This window comes from Drosophila nasuta, chromosome X (assembly GCF_023558535.2).
Source record: "Drosophila nasuta strain 15112-1781.00 chromosome X, ASM2355853v1, whole genome shotgun sequence".
NCBI classification, from domain to species: domain Eukaryota; kingdom Metazoa; phylum Arthropoda; class Insecta; order Diptera; family Drosophilidae; genus Drosophila; species Drosophila nasuta.
Genome location: NC_083459.1, coordinates 5,620,347 through 5,638,603, shown reverse-complemented (window position 1 = coordinate 5,638,603; position 18,257 = coordinate 5,620,347). Strand labels below are relative to the sequence as shown.

At 42.4% G+C, this 18,257-nt stretch overlaps 4 protein-coding genes across 5 annotated transcripts; 2 read left to right on the top strand and 2 right to left on the bottom strand.

The window, feature by feature from the left end:
* Positions 1 to 3,935: 3,935 nt before the first annotated feature.
* Positions 3,936 to 18,050, bottom strand: LOC132797125 (nuclear RNA export factor 1). Of its 2 annotated transcripts, none has more exons than XM_060808646.1 (10): positions 17,528 to 18,050; positions 17,303 to 17,457; positions 17,134 to 17,229; positions 7,896 to 8,417; positions 7,689 to 7,798; positions 5,783 to 5,819; positions 5,507 to 5,715; positions 5,270 to 5,447; positions 4,698 to 5,152; positions 3,936 to 4,629 (listed from the first exon to the last, which is right to left on the bottom strand). In XM_060808646.1, exons 1-10 carry the CDS (start codon positions 17,658 to 17,660, stop codon positions 4,530 to 4,532), a joined length of 1,995 nt encoding a protein of 664 aa, XP_060664629.1. In that variant the 5' UTR covers positions 17,661 to 18,050; the 3' UTR covers positions 3,936 to 4,529. The 2 variants fall into 2 exon arrangements, with proteins under 2 accessions (XP_060664629.1, XP_060664630.1); XM_060808647.1 differs by having other exon boundaries at positions 17,134 to 17,226.
* Positions 10,430 to 11,325, top strand: LOC132797129 (salivary glue protein Sgs-3). The gene is made up of 2 exons (XM_060808651.1): positions 10,430 to 10,646; positions 10,762 to 11,325. The coding sequence occupies exons 1-2, from the start codon at positions 10,578 to 10,580 to the stop codon at positions 10,933 to 10,935; spliced, it is 243 nt and encodes an 80-aa protein (XP_060664634.1). The 5' UTR covers positions 10,430 to 10,577; the 3' UTR covers positions 10,936 to 11,325.
* Positions 13,025 to 13,894, top strand: LOC132797128 (uncharacterized). Its single transcript, XM_060808650.1, has one exon. The coding sequence runs from the start codon at positions 13,360 to 13,362 to the stop codon at positions 13,753 to 13,755; it is 396 nt and encodes a 131-aa protein (XP_060664633.1). The 5' UTR covers positions 13,025 to 13,359; the 3' UTR covers positions 13,756 to 13,894.
* Positions 13,330 to 16,477, bottom strand: LOC132797126 (putative sodium-dependent multivitamin transporter). Its single transcript, XM_060808648.1, has one exon. It carries the CDS (start codon positions 15,691 to 15,693, stop codon positions 13,921 to 13,923), a length of 1,773 nt encoding a protein of 590 aa, XP_060664631.1. The 5' UTR covers positions 15,694 to 16,477; the 3' UTR covers positions 13,330 to 13,920.
* Positions 18,051 to 18,257: the final 207 nt, after the last annotated feature.

Sequence of the window (18,257 nt, the reverse complement as noted above, 5' to 3'; positions counted from 1 at the left end):
TCTCTAACCAGAAAAGGCAATAAAATGCACAACTCAGTTAGGGGAATACGTCAAATAAACTGTGAATAAGATTACATAAGAAATGACAAAATCTAGTTTTATTCACTAAATAACAAGTAAGAAAGCTGCAGTCGAGTGTACTCGACTGTGAGATACCCTCTACCCATTTTGAATGAAAGCAATATATTTTGCGATATTATTCTCAAAATATACCGAATATACTGCAAAAATGCTACAAATATACCAACTGGTATATGTGGTATACCGATATAGTACCGCATTCAAAATATACCAGATTATCAGACCCCTAGTAAGTAGGCGTGGCAAAAATTTGAAACAAACTTGATCTGCGTGCAAACATAACAAATGCATGAAGTTCAAAAGCAAAGCTGAAATAACAAATTTGAAAAAGAATATGGTATAATATTGTATTTTATTTCATAGCATGTAAGTATTATGTATATATTTAAAATACATTAAATATATTCATTTAACGTTTTACAGCACTATATTTTGTTTTTGCTAAATATGTATTTATAGTTTTTATGAAAGTATAAAGATTACAATTTAAATTAAATTATTTTAGTGTTTTTTATTCAGTGTAAGTACTTAATCTATTAACTTATTTCCAAACTTTTCAATTTATTTAAAAAATAATATAACTTTTTTTTTTAAGTGTAGTTCCATTTATAATTACTATTATTACTTTATAGTCATATACAATATTAACTATATTGCAATTAATTGCATGTATTGCTTTTCATTCAAAGTTCAAGCTTAGAATATCTATTAACTCTAATTTGATGAGTTTATTTATTTTGCAATTCACAATTTAATTGACTGCTGTAAATGCTGTATTATAAATTTGGAAGAAATGTTGATTTTATCTGTGAGTTTTATTGGCTCGCTTGTGATTATTTGCGTTTTTCCGTTGCATTTCCTCAACGAGACAAATCAATGTGACCTCATTCTAACCTCAAAGTGTGCGCAAGCATTATTGTGGCACATAATGAACCGCGACAATAATTAATAATTCATTGCGCTGGAATAACACCCTGCGCTTACCGACCCCGCCCACCGCACACCTATTTTCACTAACACCAACACATGCATGCATAATGTTCATTTTGCCATTAGAATTTGTTATTGCGTCTCTGTGTATGTGTGTGTGTGTGTGTGTGTGTGTGTGTGAGTGGCCCCAAATAATGGCGATGACATCGTTGGCGTCCGCAATTTCAATCATTTTATTTGCACAAACGTAAAAATCAAAGATAAGCAACAACAACAAGAACAACAGTAAAAGCGGCGACAGCAAGCAGTTTGGCACGCGTTTTGTTGCTCTCTTTCACTAACACACTCACACACAATCGCACACATAGCCAAAGCGTCGCGACGCGTCGTGTCGGCAAAGCAGATGTCGCCCCATTCGTACATGTACGTACGTGTTTGTGTGTGTGTGTGTTATGCGGGACAGCAGATGCGCAACAAATTTAAATGTTAAAATACAAAATATAAAGCAAAAGCAAAAAAGAATATGAAAATGAAACACAACAACAAGAGCAACGCAGTGCCGCGAAATTCATTAAGCCTAGCAACAACAATCGCGGTGTTGGGAGGCCGCGCCAGCATACGATTGGGCGTGTAAGAGAGTCCGAAAAGAGAATACTACAGCGAGAGCTCAAGCCGCAGTGTGAGTGCGAATGTGTGTGTGTGAGTGAGTGAGCAAAAGCACACATACACACACACACACACACACACACACACAGGCGGGCTTTGTGCTTGTGCGCTCTCATGCTTTGATGCTTTAGCATTGGGCGGCCTACTACTATTCCTACTACGTTTTTACGCAAACAGAGCTGTAGCCATTTTGTAGCAGTCACAGCAACAGCAACAACAACAACAACAGCGTGGTGGCCCAATCGGCAAACGCAAGCGACAGCAGAGTGCAATTTTGCAAGCACAGCAAAAACAAGAACAAAAGCAAAAGCAAAGGCAATGGCAAAAAGCACGTGCATTGCACGCCTCCCTGTCGCACCGCATTTGAAAGGCTTTCGTGTGAGCAAGATAGATGCTGTCCGCTTGTGGGAGTGTGGGTGTGTGCGTGTAAGAGTGTGAGAGTGAGTGCAGCTTAACGACCCTTGGTTGGCTGACGCTGAATCTCTACACACACACACACACATACGCAAATGCATGAATGTATGTATGTATGTAAATAAATACGTGCATGTTGCGTAGTGAAATTCTAGGAAGCAATTCTACCGTTATTTACAACGAGCTTGACTCGTTTTCTGATCAGTTTGGTTTTTTTTTTCTCCTCTTTTTTGGCAGCTGAAATGAAACCCGAAAATGCTGTTGCCAACAATAATACGATTTTGTTTGTCGGCGGCTAATTATGAATAACAAAAGCGGGCCAACGCTTCTTGGTGGTCATCTCAAGAAAAGCCCTTTTTCGGCCCGGCCCGGCCCATAACAAAAAATTCGCAAACAAAGTGTCCATTGTTGACAGATCTGCGTGCAGCAACTTGGCAGCTGCTGTTGTCGCCAGGACGCCAGGACGCCAGAAGCCTGGGATGCTGGGCGACGGCTGCTTCACACCCTGGACAGGCCTAAGACTAGTTGTCGACCGGCTGACCAGTTCATCACTTGACCAGTTTGTTGACTACCTCTGTCCTATGAGCAGCTGTGATGTGTGTGGCAAACAAAACTAGAAAAGCTTTGTCCATTGTCTGGCCCATTCTTTTGTTCCATTCATTGCCGCTCGCATACCTATGATTTGGGTGTAATTCTTTTGAATATCACATTTCTGTCTTCAATCCCAAACTGAACTTTCACATAGCAGCAAATTTTTTTATTTGATTTATTTTTGAAATTTAACTAACAAAAGCCAGTGTAAGCGCCATCTATTGGGGATTTTGTGACATGCTGATCAACAAACTCTCTTCGTTAAGCAGGTGCATGTCTCCACTAAAAATATATAAGTGGTTGCCAAGCTCGCTAGGCAAGCAGTGAACTGCACACAAAGCAGTTTGCAGAGGATGCATCAAAAGAATAATGCATACTTTTAGGCCGTTTGATTAAAACGACTTAAATCTTTTTCAAAACAAAAATTGCATACTTTTAAGTCTAACATTAAAATGGTGACGTCTGACACTGTACGCAACAAATTGTATACTTTTAGGATGCCCCTCAAAGAGATATTTAAGCAAATTTATTGCATACTTTTATTGTCGTCTAGAAAATTGATCGTAATTCCGCAATATCCTGTCGCATAATGTCCGGATATGCTTCGTTCGAATTGCAAAGACAAACTATATCTATCTGCACCAAAAAAAATGGGCTTATCTAAAAACTAACTTTGATATATTGTCTAAAATATTGCTAGAAATTAAGACGAAAGCACAAAATCCTCGATATCTCAAAAACCAAAGAAACGATTGGTATGTCCTTTGGCAGAAGGATAGCCTTATCCAACCCAAGTCGATTGCCCAAAGTTTCAACAAGAGCCATCAAAGGACTTTCGAGTTGTTGCCAAATTTTTTTTTGAACATGGAAATACGTTTATTTCAGCTCCTTTAAGGACTTTTGTCCTTATTGTCGTTGTTTCCATAATTGTGTGTTAAAAGTTACCATTCTGTACAAAGGCATCTGTCTAATCCATTAAACGGTTGAGCTATGCCGAATTTTGTGATGCATGCTTTGCAAAATTTATTAGAAAAAATCATTGCATACTTTTAGGTTGGCACTAAAAACTATTAAATTCACTTGCTGCTCAGTTATGTTCGCCTGGTATTTCATCTGCTGATTTGACACTTTTTGGACATTCGCGACATCTTCCAGGGCGAATCAAAATTACAACTAAAACGCCAATTCTATGTGAATTAGTGCACATTTTAAGCGCCAACAGCTGAAACTATTGAAATTTAATTAAAACATCATTTGATTACATTTAGCATGTATTTTGACGCGATTTATTATTATGAAAATGTTAAGTCTAATTACGTTTACAAACTAATTATGTTTTGTGGCCTGCATATATTGATATTTGCTAATCGTTGCCGTAGTTTAGACATTTCAAAACCAAAAAAAAAATCTAATATATAGAAATTTACAGTTAATTGTGATTGGATAATTCAACGCTATCTTACAAGTTTATATGTGTTTTTGGGTGTGGGACTAAGTATGTGTTGAATTTATACGCTCTGGCAAAGCACTGGTGAATATTATTGGATACACTTGAATTTTGTGTGTACAACGAAACAGAATTTTGCATTAACATCTATATGAATTTTAAAATACACCAAGAGACACCGTGCTTTGCCAGAGCGCCTTTACACAGCAAGCGATACAACAAGTTTAAAAGGAAAAAGAACATATTGGTAATGAATGGGCTTAGGATTATATCAAAGAATTGATTAATCCGGCTAACGTATTGTGTTGATTGTTGGGATTTAAAAAAAAAAAAATGTATTACTTTTGTTGGTGTTGAAGAATTTGTTTATGGTGTTTGCTAGTTGTGATTGAGAAGGTGTCTACTTAATAAAGGCCTCGGGTGGTATTTTGTTTTCCTTAAAGAGTTTCTCGAACACAAAACCGGCATAATTGAAATCCCAATTGGTTTCCTCGAGACATCTGCAAAAATCAATAAATCAATTAAATAGTATTCAGCTTTCTATATAGATCGGTGTTGTGCTACTCACTTGCGACTCCAGTCGAGGTTCATTTGGCTCTGTGTGCTCATCTGTTGCACCATTTGCATTTTGGTTGCATCGTCGAGTTGGGCGGGATTGACACTTGTCGCTGTCGCAGTCGGTGGAATTGTCGGTGGTGGCAACAGTGCCACAGCTGCTGTTGGTGGCTGACCTTGCTGCAAACGATTCTGCAGCGAAGTTTCGCCCACAGCTGCTGCAACTGCAACGTTGCTGGGCATTGGTGCGCCCGGTGCAGGCTGATGCTGGCTGCGCTTAAATTCACGCAACTGCTCGGGTGTGGCGCTGGTTATAAAGATGGTCTCGTTGCGAATGCAGAAGCCCGTGTTCTGTGGCACTAGCACGAATGTGCGCACAAAGTGCCGCAACTCGTAAAACGTCGAGGTATCCGTGTCGCCAGTAAACTCTTTAAACAGACCTGTTACAGTGAACACCATCATTTGGGGCTGCAAAAAGAAGACAATTGCAAGTTGGTAAATATATTTTAGAAGTGAGATGAAAGCTGAACTAAAATGATAGCGTTGACCACCTTTAACATTATCTCCTTAACTATCATCACTTACATTGTATATGGTCAGATCCACAGAGAAGGTGCGACGCTCGTGGACTGTGCGTGGCCATTCGTCAAGGGCGGATACGCAAGCGAGACGACCACTCTTCAGGAACTTTGTGCGTGGATCGTCCCGTTCGTTACTTATAATGCGACGTAGATTACGATTGAACTTCCGGAAGTTGTTCAGTCTGCAAAGCAATGCGATCAATATCTCGATTGGAGAAGTAATCGGAAGTTAAAGACTTACCTGCCCCCCTGACTCATCGGAGGCATGGACATGGAGAGCAGGGCGTGCTCATGATAGGCATCGAGCAGCGGCTGTCGGTTGCCGGAATCAAAGATGTTAAAGTACTGCTCCAAAAATTGTCGAACCAACTCAGCGCCCGCGCTGTCGCATAGAAACGATGCCTTGGCCGGTGGCATGACGCCGCTCGATTCGCTCAACTCAAAGCCATCCTTAAAGGCACACCCGATTAATATTAGTTAGAATTGGAATGTATGTAGATGAGCATAATATACTTACCAGCTTTACTAGTTTGGGAAACTTTCGTCTTACTTCGCTGTAAATAGTTTTCAGTTGAAGGATATTGCGCCCGTTTTTAGTCGTGGCATTAGTATCGAGTTTAAAATATACAAAGGCATCGCATCGACATCGTAACGATAACGATAACGAAATCGATTTATGCACATGTGTGACATTAAATCGCTTTGACCGTTTTGTACATTGCAATTTCGTACACTTTCACCTGTCGCTTCGCGTCAAACTCTTTGCACATATATTATTTCATATGTGTCGCAAATAAATTATTTACTTTACTTTCTCAACATGTGTTGTGCAGGCAATTGCATTTGGTTTTCATTTAAATGCGCTTTGTTGAACGGCGCGCAAGCTTTATTGACTATACATTTCAAAGTGAGCCAATCTTTTGAACAGTTTTCTATTGTTTTTTTTTTCTTCTTTTTTTAATTTATTTACAAACTTTTGTTTTTTGTATCTTTTTTGTTTGCTATTTTCTTGTTTTTATATATATTTCTTTTTTCGTTGAGCACTCCAAACGTCGCCGCACAAAAGCTCGTTGCTGCAGCACCATCGTCAAGTCTTAAAGTCGTTAAATACTAATTTATAGCTTATTTGTTATCGTTTATCGTTATCGTACTTTTTTTTTGTAGTTTGCACGCTGCAACCGCAGATAGACAGAACATTAGCCAAGTTAAACAAAAGGCTTGCAACAAAACGCAGACTCGTCGTTTAGCTATAGAAAATAAGGCCGCCAACGCCAGCATGTCTGTCAGTGTATGTTGTTCTTTTTTTTTTGTAGTGGTGATCGACGTCAGTCATGTGGTCTGAAAGTCCTTGCCGCCGCCGTCGTCATAATTGTGGGCGTGTGTGTTTAAGTGTATTGTTATGCGTAAGTGCGTAAGAGGAAGATAGCTTGCTTGGCGTGCGCACCCAATTTTCATTAGACAAAATAGCCAACAACAATAACAATGACGCTGCGACAACAGCAGGAGCAACAACAACAACAGCAATAGCAACACAACAACACAGCACACTTTACAGGTGTTCATCGTAATTTGGGCGCAGCGGCTCCCACCACAACAAGATGGCGATCGGCCGCCTATACTATACGTGTATGCGTTTGTGTGTGTGCAATGCGTACGTGTGCGTTGCGCGCAAGCATGCATTTATCGCGTTTCACGTGGTTTTGCTTTCGATTTCTGTTTTGTCGATATATATCTCAAACCTCTTTAAAGACTTGCCCGTTGTTTGTCGCATTCACAACACAACTCGAGCAACAACAACGGCAACAGTGAGCGGAGAGGGAGAGAGGAAAGCGGGCAGCTCAACCAACGCTATTTGCTGCATGTTCGTGTCTTCATAACGGGCTTGCAAACGCTCCGTTCAAATTTTTGAGTACTCGTGTGTTAGTCCGTTAGTCGCTGGCAGTGCTGCCATATCGCTGCAATTAGAGTGCGTTGTGTGGAGTTTGCTTCTTTTGTAAATGTTTTTTTTTCTTTTCTTTTTTTATCCATTGAGATATTTTTTCTTTTATTTTCTTTTTTCGCTTTTTTTTCAGAACTGTCTAAAGCTTGGCTCTACTTGTGGTTTGCCTCAAGTGTGACAAGTGTTTCTTTTTCTACAAGGCTAACAAATGCATCTGCCTTAGGCGAAAAAAATTGGTATCAAGAATCAGAAAGCGACAGATCGCGTTCGAAATTGCAACGCGGTTCGTTTAAACAACGCATTTCTTAATAAGAAAACAGAAATGTTGAAATGGAATATGAGAACATGGCACGTGGATCCTTAAAAGTTATGAGACAAACACACAACTCTTAGCTCGGTTCCCGCGTAGTTTGCATTGCTTGGGCTGCCACATCCTTGCAAGGAAAGAGTATGTTTTGAATTAAGAAATCACACTATAGTATACCTGACAAATTGCTGTGGATCCTTATAGCGCAAACGGCACGGATTATTGCGCAAAACCAGCTCCACAATCGGCAAGTAACGAAAGACCAGCAGATGGGCCAGCGATTGCAACTGTTGTCACAAAAGGAAAATAATTAATAAGAAGGATATGCTTAAGTATCATATCAATATGAACTATACTAAGATATAACGTGAACTCCGAACTCACCTTATTGTCGCCCAGATAAAGTATCTTGAGATTTGGCAAACGCTTGTCGGCGCCCTTGAATGCCTCCATGGTGCTCATTTGATTATCGTTCAGATTGATTGCCTCCAAATCGGGAATATTTTCGCATATTATGTCCAGGGCGCATGACATCACATTGCTACGAAAGAGCGGACAAAACAGTGGCTTCATATCGGGATCGGCGTGGAATTTGGACAAATCCAAGGCCTTGGTCTGCACATTGTATCGCTTGGCCATCACAACCTTCATCTTGGCCTTGAACTCATCGTCAATGGTGACCAATGGAATACCGTTGCGCACACGCGGCATCAAACGGAATCCATCTGGCAACTGGGCGTGCCTGCCCAGCTGTTGTATGCGCTCGGCCACCTCAAAGTCATCCGTAAAGAAAAGGACGCAGCTGCGCTCCACTCGCCAATATTGCGGGATGAAGACGTGCGGTGACATTGCCGCCAGCAAGGCGCGCAACAGCGTCTCCTTGTCGTAGATCTGGCCATTGTGTATCTGAGATAGAGAAGAGAGAGAGGGGATAGAAAGCAAAACTAGTTAATTAATTGCTGCTTAATTAACGCAAATCACCGATTGTTTATCTGCCAATTGAGCGGTTCATATAGATAACGTTCATGAGAACAGAACGCACGTGCTCCACTTTCGATTATAATTATTATTAGAACAAAATTATACTTTATTTATAACTTTAGCGAAATAAGTTTGCAAATTGTTATAGTAATATGGAACTTTAATTGTATTTGCATTAAGATGTAAGCTAAAATTTTTGTATTCATGTAATTTGATGAAAACCAACAAATACGAATTATATTTATTTATTATCCTAAGACGAGACGATTGTAATCAAACAAAATATGCAATTCCATGAGTTTTTCTTTCCTATACTGAAGTTAGATCACTTCTTTAGATATCGCTCTTGCGATAGTAAAACGATACTATCGATATTTCAGTATTCAGTGTGACTACGCTACACATTAGTTATACTATAATTGAAATTTTATGGGTATTGGGGCGCTGGTTGCACTCTTGTTTGCTCGTTCCACATTTCGCAGTGCTGTTTGCTCATTGGATGTTGTTATTGTTGTATTTTATTTGGTATTTTTATGTTTTTTTTTTTTTTTTTTTGTTTCGCAGTTGCTGTTCTCATTATACGTTTTGTTCATGGCGCTGGCTGGCTATATAGCTCGTTACGTGCTCCACACTCGCTGTCGGGCAATTACTCAATATTTGCATACCAATTCTGCGATTTTTGACTCAACTCGCATTTGGGTTCGCATTCGGTTTCAAGTGCGCGTCCCTGTCTGCATAGTCTGGGGCCTCTTTGTGTTTTAATTACTTTTGGGTGCGCGCTCTCCGCTTATCTTCAAGTGTCTATGATTTAATTATGAGCATTTTGATTATGATTATGACGCACACACAACAAACAACGCAACACACACACACTCACAACACAACACACACACAGTCAGCACCCAAATTGTGGGCGTTTCCTTAAGCTCATATTTTCAATAGCATTTCCTGTCTGCTGTGAAGGTCAACGATATCGATAACTGGCTTATCGGCATCGCCAATTGCAGAGAGATAAACAAACAAACAAACAAATAGAATTGAATAGTATAAAATATAGTATCTAATACTATGTGCTGGCAACTGATTGTTCCGCCGTGCTCAATAGATAAAACTAAAAGTGACGAAGTCTCGTCATCCAAAACCCAAGCACCCCAATTAGTCATCCACCCTTCACAACCCCCTCCATGCACCCTCTCTCCCTTCCCCCGTTGTGCTGGACATACTGCGCATTAAATGCGATAAGTGTATTTATTATATGAAGCACTAGAACACACTATATCTATGTCTATGTGTATGTGTGTGTGTGTGTGTGTGTTTTGTTATTTATTATTTAGCACTAATTAGGATATCGATATCGATAACGCACTCAACTGCAAACTAGGCTTAGCCCAGCTTAGTGTCAATTGCTTTGCTCGATAACGATATCGATAACGTCGCGTGGGGTGCTTTTAGTCTGAAAATATAATTTGAGCTAATTGCCGTCTTAGGTGCTACGGCTACATAAATACACCAGTTACTTATTTATACTTATAGCTGATATCGACACTCGCTCGTTCTATTACTGGGAAAATACGGAAAAATAACACTCACAGATCAAATACTCCACACACCGTTAACTGTGTGTAATCAGAGCTATGAAAAGACGATGACGATGCCGATGTCGATGTCGGTGAGTGTGGAGTATGCTAGAGAGGGTGATGGGAGGGAGGTGTAGTGGGTGGGTGTAGGTTGCAAGAATAATGCGAATAGTAGACGGATGCCGCCTTTTTGTATTGTATACACAACAATGGGCAAGACACAAAAAAGAAACAACAAAGTTTATCATATGAATGATGACGCCGACGCATCAACAGCGACAACAACGTCGACTGCGACAGCGACTGCGACGCCGCGTCGCGTCGCGAAGTGGAGCTAGGTGGCTAACAAGCGCGCACCGGCAAACGCAACGGCATTCGACGGCAGCCGTGCGAGGTTCAAGCAACAAAACAACAGCCAACCCAAAGCCACCCACAGCCACAGCCACAGCAAATAGCAACACAGCAACACAGAAACCGAAAGTAGCAAAGTAGAGACGAAAGAGCAAAAATGGGCAGCTGTTGCTCCAAGGATTTGGATGATAAGCGCTCCTGGAGCCCTGAGGAGACCAAAAACGGCGTAAGTATAGCAAAGGCAAAGCAAACAGAGAACAGCTAAAGTGAAAGAGAAAGAGACCTTGACATTGTTATGCTAATCCGAATGTTGGATACCCTTTCTTTTACTTTGGACGCAGAGCACCACATCGACAATTATAGCACAGCCCATGGATGATGTGGGAAGCACGGGTGTTTTTACCTTGACACGTACCACAGCGAACACAACCACAACAACAACAACGAAAGCAGGCACAACGACGACAACAACAACAGAAACAGCAACAACAGCTGATTCTCCTGCCCAGGATTAGCTGAGTAGCTAGCAAAATATTTTTGTAATTACTACCTTTTTTTTGGTTTTGTTAAATTTATATATATATATGTGTGTATATAAGTGTGCATAAGTATATATTATAATCTATATATATATATAAATTTTATTTAATTTTTTTTGGTTTTGGAGTACAAAACATTTGTGACATGTGTGTTTGCATGACAAGAGGAAGAAACGAGTGCAAACGTGAAGAATGCTTCTCTCTCGCTCTTGCGTGTGTGTTTCTGTGAATTAGTTATTGCTGCCTCCCAACCATCGAGTACTTAATTGTTATTAATATAAAGTTCACGTTAGTGCACAAATGGCCATTTAAAGAGTTCTCGAAATACAATTGTTGAATAAACCTTGTGTGATTCGTCAACCTTTATTTTTGTTACTTTTGTCTACACAAATAAACAAACCCAAACCCAAGCGTAGACAAAACTTTGCCGGTTTTGCGATAAGAGAGCGAGAGAGCTCACTTGTAGCCACTCACAGCAACACAGTATCTTTCTCTCTCCTCCCACCCATCTGATCAAGCTGCACACGCATTCGCACATTGCGAAGCGATGACATCAGGGCAAGGCAAAAGGCGATGCCGTTCGTTGCATACTTAGCAAAAGAAGAAGAGGAAGCAGAGCAACAAGAAATGATAGTGAGAGTGCGAGTGCGAGTGAGAACACAAACGGGAGTTAGCAATGTGATTATTTAGAATAGCGTGTGTAACAGGAAGCAAAAGACACACGCATGGACACACACGCACACGCTGATGACTCAGTGGTGAAAAGGTGAAAAGAGCATTGGAGCAAAGAGAGTGAATTAGGTGACTCAAGATGCTCGATGCTCATTGATTGCACCGCGCGTGTGCGCTATAATAAATTTAATGCACTCCACTGCACCTGCTTTACTTCATAACAATAACAATAACAGTAATAATAACAATGGCAGCAAATGCAATACGAAAGTAAGCGACTACTGGATGCTCTATGCCAATCAAAAATAGTATTGCAGCCTCTTGTTGTAGTTTACAATGTGTAGAGTATGCTGAAAATCCAAGTGCATTTCAATACTACATTTTAACATATTCGCCATTGATTTCACAAATATTTGCATATTATAACAATTATCCAATGGGATGCGAAACATGTATTGCCATGCAAAACAAGTCAATTGAAATATACAAATGCATTCGATTGGCGGTCATTTGAATCTGTGCCTGGAATCGATAAACTTGCTTGCGGCGACTTTTCTTCCGCTTTACAGCAATTACAAACAACAACAAAGCCAAAGTTAGCTTAATTAATAAGCAATTTATACAAATTCAAATAATTGCAAAACCCTCAGTACACAAACTTAACTTTTCAATGAAAGCTTAAAATTTTAACTTTAACGTTTACACTTGTCTGCCTGTCACCCGACACACCCTGTGACGCTGCATTGCCCAAGAGACGGTGCTCTGCTGTCAACAAGTTGGCGCCTCTAATCTCATTTTAATTCGAGTCTACGCCAGAGACAATACTCCTGAAATTCTTTCATGACGTGACCAATGTCAAAGTTTAGTTCAAAGACTACTTCGCCATGTATATTTCCAGTTCCATAAAGGAAGCAGCACATCAAGATCGACAGCGTTGCCACCTGGTGTCATGGAAGTCGTAACATATCGATTAAGATGGGAGCAGCAGTTAAAATTTCAGCCTAAATGCAGGCAACACTTATTTAAAGTTTATCAGCAACGCGTTGAAGAACTGATTAGTTTAATCAATTTCGCTACATATAGAAGAACAAGTAAACTAGCACAATTGCCAAGATAAACACACAAAGAAAGATAGAGAGAAAGAGGCGACAACAGAGAGACACTCCCTTTCTCTGTCTGATGTATTTGAAGCAAATGCAAAAAAGCAAAAAAAAGGGGGGAGAAGACTACGCCGAAGAAGCAACATGTGTCGCTCACCATACTGAGTATAGTATGTATGTATGTATGTAGATAAAATAATTTGAGCATGCACAGACGACGATCGACCCTAAAGTCAACAACAAATGACGACGTGCTTTGGACATTATTGTTGTTGTGGTGACCACTGCCTGCAGATCGCACAAGCTCCGTCTTTCTTTTCCCCCATTCGCATTCCCATTTCCATTCACTCTCCCGGGGTTAATTTTGAGGGAGACGACGACGCAGATAGAAAACTGAACAGAACTGAAATTGGAACGCCGCCCGTCTCGTTGTCGTTTTGTCGGCACACCCCTGGGAGACTCGGCCTGCTATCGGGGGGTTCGACGATCGCAACAGCAACGGCAACAGCAAAAAAAAGAATAACACAAATTTCTACGCTGTTGTCAGTGCAAACGCGACTCTTCAAGCAAACAGACGACTCACAATTTTCCACGGGCCAAACGACCGATTTCAATTGTAACAACGATCATGAAGTTCACTGTTGTACTGCTCCTCCTCGTGGCGCTGATTGCTCAACTTAGCGCAGCGTTGCCCATGACCAACGATGCCGAGCTGGTGGCTTTGGACTCCAACGAGGAAAAGTCGAGTGACGCCAGAGCTTCAGCGGGACAACGTCAGGAGACGGCACACATGGTTATCGCGCCACGAAAACTGGAGGAGGAACCGGTGGAGCCCCGTTCGGCTATGTTCGATACCATTGTGGAGGAGCTGCATGCGGCGGGCGTGCAGACTGCGGACAAGCGACAGCTGGAGACGCTCAGCTACAAGGACTTGACACGATTGCTGGCCCTGTGGCATCTAACGCAGCGACGCACATACTACGAGGCTGACGAAAATCGTGCGCCGCCCACAACATCCGATTAAGGATTTCGTGATCGTCGACGTCGACGACTCCCAGCAAACTTTTACATTTTACTCATTGTTTAGTTTACAATTTTATTTGCTAAGCACTTAAAAAAAAATGGTTGGTGTTCCCAAATAAAAAGCAAAGCAAAAACGTGAATCGATTCCCCTCACATCACCGCATATTTATGCAATATCCTTTGGCGGCAGCTCTTCGGAGCTGGCGGTGCTGCTGGTGTTCGTGACAATGACGCGCGGCATTTGCTTGCGCTGCAAACGTTTCGCCAGCGGTGGCACAAAGAGATCATGCTTGATGAGCGTACAGTCCGCATCCTGATAAATCGGTCGATTGTCATCCCATTTGAGCCAGGCAAAGCAATATGACAACAGCCAGCCGCCCACAAAGGCGATGGCAAAACCCAAGGCTGCATACCACATGTAGCTAATGCGATACAGGTAAAAATACGATTCCGTCTCAGGTTCGGCGCGTGTCGAGTTCGTCAGCAGCACATCGATGGCGTAGCTGCGTTGTATGGGACACCCCTCGGTAGTCATGTCCAGGCTGGGTATGGGCGGCTTGGGCTGTCCGAAACCAATCCAAAAGGAGAAGGCCAACGACAGCAGCAGGGCAGCAAGGGCTCCCTTTTGGTTCGCCGACGTCGAATACATGCCCAGCGTAAAGAGGCCCAACAGCGGACCACCAATGATGCCAAAGATGGAGAGCGCCGCCTGTAACAAACCGCCAATGGAGCCGGCCAAGAAGGCCATGCCTACGCACAGGGCACCATAGAAGACCGACAGCAACTTGGAATACCAGAGCGTCTGGCGGTCCGTGAGGGTTCGTCCAGCGCAACAACGCACCAGAGGCTTCAGGTAATCCTCCAGCGTCACAGCCGACAGCGAGCTTATTGCCGAACTAATCGTCGAAAGGCTGGCGCAAAAAATACCCGAAACAAAGAGACCCGATAGTCCAGTATATTCGCCCATGGTGTCCAGCACAAAGAGCGGCATCACTTGATCCCGGGAGTTAACGCGTCCCTCCAGCAGCGGATCGCATTCGCGATAATACCAATAGATGCACAGTCCGGACAAGCAGGTGCTCAGACTGAGCAGACAAAGGATGGGCAGACACCACCAGAGGGCCGCACGCGCTGACCGTAGATTCCTTACGGCAAGCAGTCGCTGCACCTGGGTTTGATTGACACCATAGATCGCTAGGTAGGTGGCACATCCGCCTAGGACTTGGGTGAACCACGTATGCCGCTCGGTGGGATCTACGCTGAAGTTGCCAAAGTCAATGCGCCCATTGTCCACCGCTGTGCGCCATATGACATCCAAGCTGCCCGCCTTGATCCACGCAGCAATGATCACGCAAAAGATGGAGGCAAACATGAGCAGCGACTGATAGATGTCCGTCATAAGCACCGCCTTCATGCCACCCATTGTCGCATAAATGGTGCAAACGACGCCCACAATTATCACCGAAAAGATCTGACTTAATCCCGTGACGGCCTCCAGGGCCAAAGCTGGCGCATAAACCACAATGCCCATGTAGAGTATCATTTGCAGGGAGAAGGCCAACGATGCAGCCAGTCGAGTGGCATAGCCAAAACGTTGCTCCAGATACTCGTAAACACTCGCCGTCTTCAGACGATAGAATACCGGCAGTATGAGGTAAGCGGCAATGGGCGTGGACACCACATAAGAGACGTTAATGATGGCAAACATGGTGCCATACTGATAGATCTCCATGGAGACGCCGAGTATGGTGATGGCGGACATGAAGCTGGCCATTAAACTGAATGCCACCGGTGTGACGCCCATAGAGCGATCGGCCAGCAAATATTCCGTTGTGGTGCTCTGTTTGCTGCCCACAAAGCGATAGTAAAGCCCGATCAGTATGGAGATGATCAGGACAATCGCCAGTATGACATAATCCCAGGCACCAAGCGTAGCCATGTTAAAGCTCTGATCTGATCTGATCTGATGTGGCAACCTTCCAAAGATCTAGTGGATTCCCAATCCCTTGGGTGGCGCGACGCGTACTGCACGGTGCGTTTTTAGTTTTAACTTGGCCTTTAATCGACAGACAAACAGTTGTTGATATTTGATAGTTGATAAGCGGTCGCGATAAAACTCTTGAGTCTTGAGATTCTCTTAGCTATTGCCGTTGCTGCTAGCTGGCTTGCGGGCTTGCTGGCTAAAAATGCTGGCCGGAGCTCGCGCGTCTTTAACGTTTGCCGGCCGTCAATGAAATGGGCCCAAATACGGTACGTATTACGCGCCTGCCATAAACACAGAACCGACCACAGCACTCTGGGCCCAAAGGCCGTCTTATTGTGTATTGTGTAGTATGTATTTTGGTTTTTCTTTTTATTGCTCCATTGGGCCGCCGCTGTGAGAGATAGCAGAGCTCGGCGACAGCACTTACGGGACACATGCTGTGTGGAGACGTCGCCAAAACGACGATGCGACGCGGGCGACAACAGTGGGCACATGGAACCTGTACGGTGACTTAGCAGACTCCGATACACCGATAATGTGACAGAAAGATTGTTGCTTCGCCTAACCTACATATATCACGTGACATAAAGTAGTTGCTACAACACCTAGAGTCCTCTGATCATGTGATACCAAAGTTTGCAGCTACGGCACTTCGACAGCTTTATTAGAGCGCTAAACGCTGTTAACAGCTAACTGTTAACAGAGACACCCCACCATAAACACCACTGTAGACATCAATTTTAGCTCAATTTAGATTAAAACTATTTTCATCTTGAGGTCTCTCGACACTAATCCATAGACAAAGATACAAGCTAACAACACTGTTTGCATGGCAAAAATGTTTACGATTCATAAACACAACAGCAGGCGAGCGATTCGTCCAGACACTATTTTGTGCCCTTGAGCGGCGGCACAATCATATTGAAGTGTTTGTAATGATCATATATTTATCAAGAACACTAACTAAGAGCCACATTTGGGTCTGTTTACTTTGCTGCTTATCGAAGGTATTTGTAGTTTGGTTTGCCAAATATTCAACATAACGGCCGAGACTCTCATTAACTTAATTACGAAGTGCTCTCTCTCTCTATAAAGCATATACATTTATAGCAAGTCTTGAGAGGTGACAGTATGTTATAAAAAACGTGCCAGCAATGCGAAAAGTCCAAAAAATACCCATATATGCAAGGCATTCTTGTCAAGTTGTATAATGCTTTGCTATGGCATCAATTTGCGAAGTAAACTAGCGAAATTCCCAAACACGTATAGTTCGATAATCTTTGAATTAGCGATAAATTGATAAGCGGTAGGGAAACGAGCGTTAAGTGAATCAGTACATTCAAGTAAATCTAATCTATCCAAAGATATGATATATCACGATGATCAAACACTTACCGTAACTTGATACCAGCCAACGGCATTCCGCATCAGCTTGCTGAACTTGCCACGAGGAATTGGTGAACCACGTCGCCTGGAACTGGGCCGATCCTGCTGCAAGAATTGAACGATACGAGATGATGTGAGTTCGCAAACAAAAGCTACAATAAATGTATGTAACACTTACCTTTACTGTGGTGGTCATTTCACTCATGTCATCGTCCTCATCCCAACGTCGCACGTCCTGCATACGCAACTTCACATCGCTCTTATGGGGAAACTGTGATGTCTTAAAGCTGACGCGTCGCTTGTTCCGATCCTTTCGCCGCTGATGATCGTCATCTAAAAACAAAAACACAAACATACAAATGTGTTTGCTAAAAACGTAAATCGGCAACTCTGGGTAGCTTACCACCAAAGTCTTTTAGAGCCGAGAAACGAGATCCTCCTCCGCCACCATTGTTGCCACCTCCATTTCCATTCCCATTGCCACCATTATTATTGTTGTATCTTTGGCCACCGCCGCCACCGCCACGCTTAGGCATTGCTCAGTTCAACGCAGAAACGCAGAAGAATATGTAAATTAGCGAAATACGCTTGTAGTATGGTCGTCCACCAATTCACACAACACAAATAACAAGGTTTTTCTTTATCGCGTGCACACACACGTTGCAATTGTTGTGATGTTGTATTGGTTGTTGTTGTTGCTGCCTTCTTTTTTTTTTTGTTCGCGCAAAATTTGTGTATTCCGAGTGCCCGAGATTTGTTTAGATTTTCTGCAACCGACTAAATGAGCACTTAATTGACACACACAACCCAACACACGAACACTGGCTGCACTTACAACAATTCGTTGTTAATTTTCTTAAAGAGCGCGAGAATTTGCAACGCAATTTCACAAAATTATCAAAGTGTTGGTTGACAGTCTGTGATGTGTGATGTCGTGTGCTGTTTTCCAACACACATACGTATACTCACAAGCAACTCTGAACTTGTGTGTTTCGCACACTGACCAAAATAAATGGCAACGCCAAAATTATATACACGAGCAATAGTCGAATACACTTTGAAATTAAAAATCGTACAACACACGACAGCTAGGCTTGCTTGAAGATCAGACTGTTCAAAATGATGCCACAATA